The sequence below is a fragment of the Acyrthosiphon pisum genome, chromosome A2, assembly GCF_005508785.2.
Source record: "Acyrthosiphon pisum isolate AL4f chromosome A2, pea_aphid_22Mar2018_4r6ur, whole genome shotgun sequence".
Lineage (NCBI taxonomy): Eukaryota > Metazoa > Arthropoda > Insecta > Hemiptera > Aphididae > Acyrthosiphon > Acyrthosiphon pisum.
This window is the reverse complement of record NC_042495.1, coordinates 14,453,382-14,459,980: the sequence shown is the minus strand read 5'-3', so window position 1 is coordinate 14,459,980 and position 6,599 is coordinate 14,453,382. Positions and strand designations below refer to the sequence as shown.

The 6,599-nt window shown below is 30.9% G+C and overlaps 1 protein-coding gene across 2 annotated transcripts in view; it reads left to right on the top strand.

Annotated features, from left to right (window-relative positions):
* Nucleotides 1–1,887: 1,887 nt before the first annotated feature.
* Nucleotides 1,888–6,599, top strand: part of LOC100571525 (dynein regulatory complex subunit 2-like) — a 6,485-nt gene continuing 1,773 nt past the window's right edge. The window contains exons 1-7 of one of the 2 annotated variants that reach the window (XM_003244839.4): nt 1,888–2,408; nt 2,476–2,589; nt 2,766–2,904; nt 4,189–4,412; nt 4,662–4,859; nt 5,818–6,012; nt 6,335–6,454. In XM_003244839.4, the coding sequence (XP_003244887.1) occupies nt 2,268–2,408; nt 2,476–2,589; nt 2,766–2,904; nt 4,189–4,412; nt 4,662–4,859; nt 5,818–6,012; nt 6,335–6,454 (1,131 nt within the window). In that variant the 5' untranslated portion in view covers nt 1,888–2,267. The remainder of the gene's footprint in view (nt 2,409–2,475; nt 2,590–2,765; nt 2,905–4,188; nt 4,413–4,661; nt 4,860–5,817; nt 6,013–6,334; nt 6,455–6,599) is intronic. The other variant, XM_016804807.2, reaches the window with a different exon arrangement.

Genomic DNA, 6,599 nt, shown 5'->3' with positions numbered 1-6,599 from the left:
GGCTAAAAATATAAAATTACCACAAACTGCTCGAGAATCAAAAATAATTTCTGGTATGTTTAATAAACAGACAAAACTTAAGCCGATAAGCAAGCAATAAAACAAAAAATATATATTATAATTTAAGATAATATTAATTTGTAAATATATAGTATAATAACTATATGGCTATACCAGAGTTAATAGAGTATGGGCTATAACTTATAAGTGATGAATCAGGTAAAATTGATTTATAGATAATGCAGTTGATATATTTTCAAAAATAAAAAAAAGAAAATATCCTAATAAACTACTATAATATTATTGTTTATCAATATAAATATTGCCATATAATAGTTTGTAGACTTTTAACTGATAGGTATAGAATTGTTTTTCTAAAATATCTGCTACCTTCTATTTAAAAATGATGTTACCTAGTTAATAAAAAGTGTACCACAAAAAAATGTAAGTAGTTAATATTATATGGTTGCGAGCGAAGCGAGTGGTTTTTTTTTACCCATTCGGGCCGGTCAAAACCTTTGCCCCCCTCTATTAAAAACTGAAATGACGCCACTGGGTACATGCTTTTTAATAATATAGTATGGTGATAATATTTTATGATTGTTTTTATTACAATTAATAATTATTGTTTTGTGGCTGCGGCAATGGGGGGGGGGGGGGGCCCTAGTTGCGCCAATGAAATCCATGCTGGTGTTTATAACGATGAGATATAACTATTTTGGTATATTTTTGAACTTATAAATAAAGTTATAATATTATAATTGCAGGCCTCAGCTGCGGCGTGCGGGTTGACACGCGTAAACAAGATTATTTCAATGCAACAATAATTGAACATAGTATTTGCATAGCATTTCATACATCAATACGTCATATGACATTAAAATATTCAAATAATATTACTTGATAATATATTAGATATTATTTTTATGGAATAACTATACAATATCACATTATTGCTACTTAGTAATATTATTATGCGATTGAAACTTAGCATAGCGGCAACATTTTGTAACTTAAATTGCACAATGGGTAGGTACGTTATCTCAATATGCGGCGTTATAGCTCTGGAAGTTTGATTGTTTTAAGTTGCAAAAGCGCCATAATTCAATTTATGGCCTTATTGTTCTGGCCCCATGTACTTGTTTCAGTAAACGAGCCACATTTCGTTTTACAGCCACATTATACTTAGGAATTTAACATAACGTTCTATGCAATAAAGATTTTCAGCAAATACTATTTTTATTAATATAAGTAAATAGATGACGCCGACACAAAAAATTTCGAATTCATAGACACCATAAACACAAAAATCATAAATTTCGAGTTGTGGCTTTATTGTACTGACGTCTGACAGTGCGATGTGTAAATACCTACCTTAATTTAAGGTAACTTAATTTAATTTCTGAAAATACTAATTAAAACCATGAATCACATGTGCAGCAAATACGTGGTATATTATCATAATATAATATATACAATACATAATAAAAACCTCAATTCATCAAATATCTCGATGTTTTATGGTAAATCTGTAATATATTGTTAATAGATTTTTTTTTTTTTGGAACTATAATTCCAAAGTAGATCACTGTAAACATTTGATTTTTTGGAAAGTTCGAATATTTTCTTTTATCCCATGGTTCACTAACGACTATTTATCCTGCAGGAACTATAAGCACAAATAGACAAGTATAGGTTAAACACCATTAGGTACCTAATTCATAATTGTAATTATTCAGAAAAAAATATTGCCTTTAGTGCGCACGGATTATAGCATGATTATAATGTACAATTTTTTATTCTGCCGTATTTAAGTCACCTAATTACATTTTATAAACATTAATTTTACATTAAATAAAATACAAAATGAATTTGTAATTTTGTTCTAGACATTTAACTATTTAAGTAGAAACTGCAAGGTAATTTTAATTCAAAAAATAATAAAAAAATACTAGTAGAGAAATGTATAACTTTCGAGATTTTGAATCATATAAATTCAATGGCTCAATCGATTGCGCCACACTATACAATACTGCATGTTATATGCAGCTATTTTTCAGTTTATATGACAATAAAATAGCGTTGCTACCCAAGCAAAAGAGTTTAGTCGATTAGGCGATGCAGGTTACGTGTCGCTACACATTACTTATAATAGTAGGTAGGTAGCTTATATAGGTAGTCTACGCCTGCAAGATACTCAATAGCCTACACGTAACGCAAAAGGTTGATCTTACTATTGCTCACTAGATCGACTGAAAAATAATAAAATGGCACCAAAGAAGAATAAGAAAAGTAATAAGTTGGCTCGAATGAGCGACGAGGAAAAGTTGCGATACCTGCAGCACCGGGCAGCCATAGAAGAAGAGACGAAACGACGGAAAGAACAATTAGTCGCCACGTACTTAAAGGTATTCAAGCCAGGTGCTTAGCTATTTTGTTTTGCTAACGTGAATTTTTCTAAATTGTGTGTAATAGAGCAAGTTGAAAAAAGAGGAAGCGTTTACCCGGCTAAATACTGCCAAACTGAACCAGCAATGGCGACACAACTTGCGGCAAATCAAGTGCAAGGAACTGAAAGACGAAATGATGGTATGTATAGGTACTATTTTCAATATAATAAGTGTTTCAAAAATTACTTTTACCTTTGTAAAATTGCCCCAACAGGCGTTAATTAATAATAAATAAATAAATAAATATAGCACTGCACATTTCATATTATTGTAATCACCTGTTTGTCGTTTCATTTTACGTGTGTATCCATATAGACGATGGAAAACCGATTCCAAATCTTATTAGACTGCAAAAACGACCACATAGACATGTTATTGAGAGACTTGGAAGATGCTGAGGAACAAAATCTAAAACAGTACGGAGCACACGCTGAGATTGTATCTCAATTCTTGAGTAAGTTACAATACAGTTAGGTACCTATAGGTATCTACATTTTAAATTTGTATTATAATATAGGTAATAGGTATAATTGTAGGTATTCATACTGATATTTTTTATTGAATTTTATTTTCAAATGAACAAGCTGGGTTATAAATAAATGATATCACGATAAAATACACAATATAATTTTATGAAAAATACTCATATAATTGAATATACGCAATCAATATAGTTTGTTATATCAAATGCCTTAGGTACCTGACTCGCAACTGTCTCTGGGCTATGCTGTAGCAGTTTTAGGTTACACAAAATAATACTTAAAAATACACAGATCGAAATAATGAATACACACACTGATTATTGCTCGTCATAAGGAGTCTAGTTGTCACTCGTAGGATTCGCTATTAGGGGTTGTTACTGAGATGGCTGGCGGAGAGGACTGTCAAAGGGACGACACGGATATGCTGACCAGAGATTGGCGGGCGGCTTTATCAAAGGTATTTTTCGCATCCGGGAACTAAATTTGTCTTCGGTGGCTAAGACATTTTTCGACCGTTCATTTTCCCTGGTGGCATATAAGAAAGCCGCATGCCTTACGCTCTACGGTTGCAAGAACGTGCCGTTTTCTTAATTCGTGATCGTATATAGGTAATAGAGATCGTATCTTTTTGTCGGTGACAATGGTTTTATAGGGGATGTCCGATTCCTACGTGCGACGGTTTGTCCGTTTTTTATTAGTTTATTGCATTTTAGTTTATTTGTTATAATTATATGTGAGCATATCATTACATGAGTCTGAGTGCTTGTTGCGGTGAGGCTGAGTTATTAAACATTTTACGATATTTCGTTTTATTTTGGGTGTTTAATCATAAAGTGTTTGATAATAATACCCTACTGATCAGCTTGAACGGCTTTAAAAGTGTCAGTACATGTGTCGTAATGCATATGTTGGATACGATTATTTGGTGATGACTGACGAGGTATAGGAGTGGCGATTTCTGACTTAAGTGTGAGTGTCCTATTCTCACTAGGGTCGGTGAGTTATCACTTCTTCTCTTATTTTTATAACAACAAGGGGATACTTCCATTTTTTGATTGGTAATTTTATATATTTTTTTATTTGTTTTTAAATATTATTTGGGTATACGTTATTCCAGTTTTTCTGCCATACTACCATAGTTTTATTATTATTATTATTATCATTATTACCTAATTGTCTCTGAATTTGATGTGAAGTATATTTTTTAAATGACAATAATATATAATACTATACCCACATTTGTATTGCTTTAATAGGTATCCATGAGAAATCATTGCAAGAACTCCATGCTCGCTACGAACACAAAAAGCAGTTGTTGTTAGACGAGTTGAAACATAACTTTAGGTGGATGAGAGATATATTCAGTAGAGACGATGAGCGCTTGGACCTTATGTCTATTATTTTCGAGGCACGCAACGACGACGACACACAACAAATCCACATAAATTTTGAAGACTCGATTGCCGTATTAAACAATGAGGTACCTATATTATAATACGTTATATTTACAATATTTATTATAGCCGTATAGGACGTACCTATATGTTTTAATTTTGATTATATTTCATATTGTGTACTACACTTAAATAATTGAGCTACCTACAAAGTTTTCATAATTTTAAATCTAAAAAAAAAAACTTTTTAATGTATTACTTAATAAGAAATAACAATTCATTATAAGTTATAATATTATTATTGTAACTTATGGGTGTCTGTTGTTTGAATTTAGATGCTTTTCGAGAAAGATAGGTTCACAAAAATACGTTTCGCGGAGATACAAACGACCATGAAGAAATTTCAGAAAGTCCTAGACGATTACAGCAATGAAACAGAGTCAAAAAAGAATCATTACAATTATTTAAAAATGCGAGATGAAGCCAACACCGCATCTATCGAAGAGAACAACAAACGGATTCATGCATATTCTGTATGCCCGTTATATATTTATATACCTACCTAGTATATCACTATATAATATGTCGCGAATATAATTCATAAAAAATACAACGGATACTTAAATTTCAGTAAACATACAAAGCACTGTTGAGATTTTTATAAATATAATACGCAAATATCTTTATATCAATACATACATTTTTGGATTCAACAAATAACAATATTATAATAATATAGATTACACTTATAGCTTAAACGTAGGTATGAAAATCCAAAATCATTTAACGTGGGTACTAAACCCAATTAATTTTTGAGATTCGTAAAATAATATTGTGCATAATATAGTCGATTTTATATTTGATTTTACTTATAACATTATAGGTACATTTCTGCCAAAAAATCTAATTTTGAACTGTTTTTTTATCTTGGTAAATGTTTTGATATTTTACTTTTTTTTATACAAACCCATAATTTTAATTTCATATTCTGAAATGCAATAATTTTGATCTTTCTAAATACTTAGTATTTGTTCAATTTAAGGATATTTGTAGGTAGGTTCATGTTCATCAACATTTTTTTGATAAGTATAAGTAGGTAGGTACCTACTGCTTGAAATATAAAAAAAAATTTTTGCAAGATTGCCATTTAAAATGAGACCGTAGTCAAAATAATAATAAAATAAGAAACTACTTGTCTATTTCAAACTATAAAGTAAAAACTTAACAAAAACTTACAAAATCACACAGGTTGACTAGGAAATTTGCTGCAGAATTATTGGTGTATACTGTATTAGTTTATTAAATAGATTTGTAGATCATAGTATAAAATATAGGTACCTACTCGGCTACTCGTATTATGTGATATTATATCGTATTAGATATAATATAACTAGGTATATAAGTAGCCAGTAGATACCTACTGAGTTTACTGACGACTGACATAGAGGCATTACGTTTACTCGATACTCATTACACTTATTATATGTATAGGAAGAGATCAAAATGCTAACACAGCTATGTGCCAAACGCGAAGCCCAGTATGCGCAACGGGAAAATGAATTGAAACGGGACCGTGAAGACCTCATAAAACGAGGTTTCGTGGCACAAAATCAACTAAACGTTAATCGAAACGAGTATAAAAATAAACTTGAAGCAATGACGAAAGTATACAAAAACGTTATTGACGTAAGGATGATCAAGTTTATGCTTATACCTATACACAGTGGCGGATTTTCATCATTTTTTTCTAGTGGGGTCCAGAAAAATAATATATATTTCAAAGGTACCTATTGTTTTAGTATATTTGAAATAGACATAATGGTATATAAATAGGTAACCCTATATGGCTATATACTAGTGTATATTATAATGTAAAATAAATATTCATATCGGTGTCTGGGGGTCCAGTACCCCTGCCCCGAGCCCCCCGTAAATCCACCACTGGGTATACAATATTATTTTTCTATTTAATAATTAAATGATTTTTTTGTGTTGATGTTGCGTTAAGAAATTAACAAATATTTCAAAAAAAGGCGAGAGAATAATTAAAACAGCGGAAAATTGTGCCAAACTAATGAATGAAGATGATAATAACCTAATCTGTCTGGACGAAGACAATGACGAAGGAGTATGTATACATATTATAGACTATAATACCCTAATACCAGCTATGTCCCTATAGGCTATAACGGCATAGCTATTACCTTTATACATATAGTAAAAACACACAGTTCATATTATAGGTACAACATTTACCAAAATGTACTAAAATG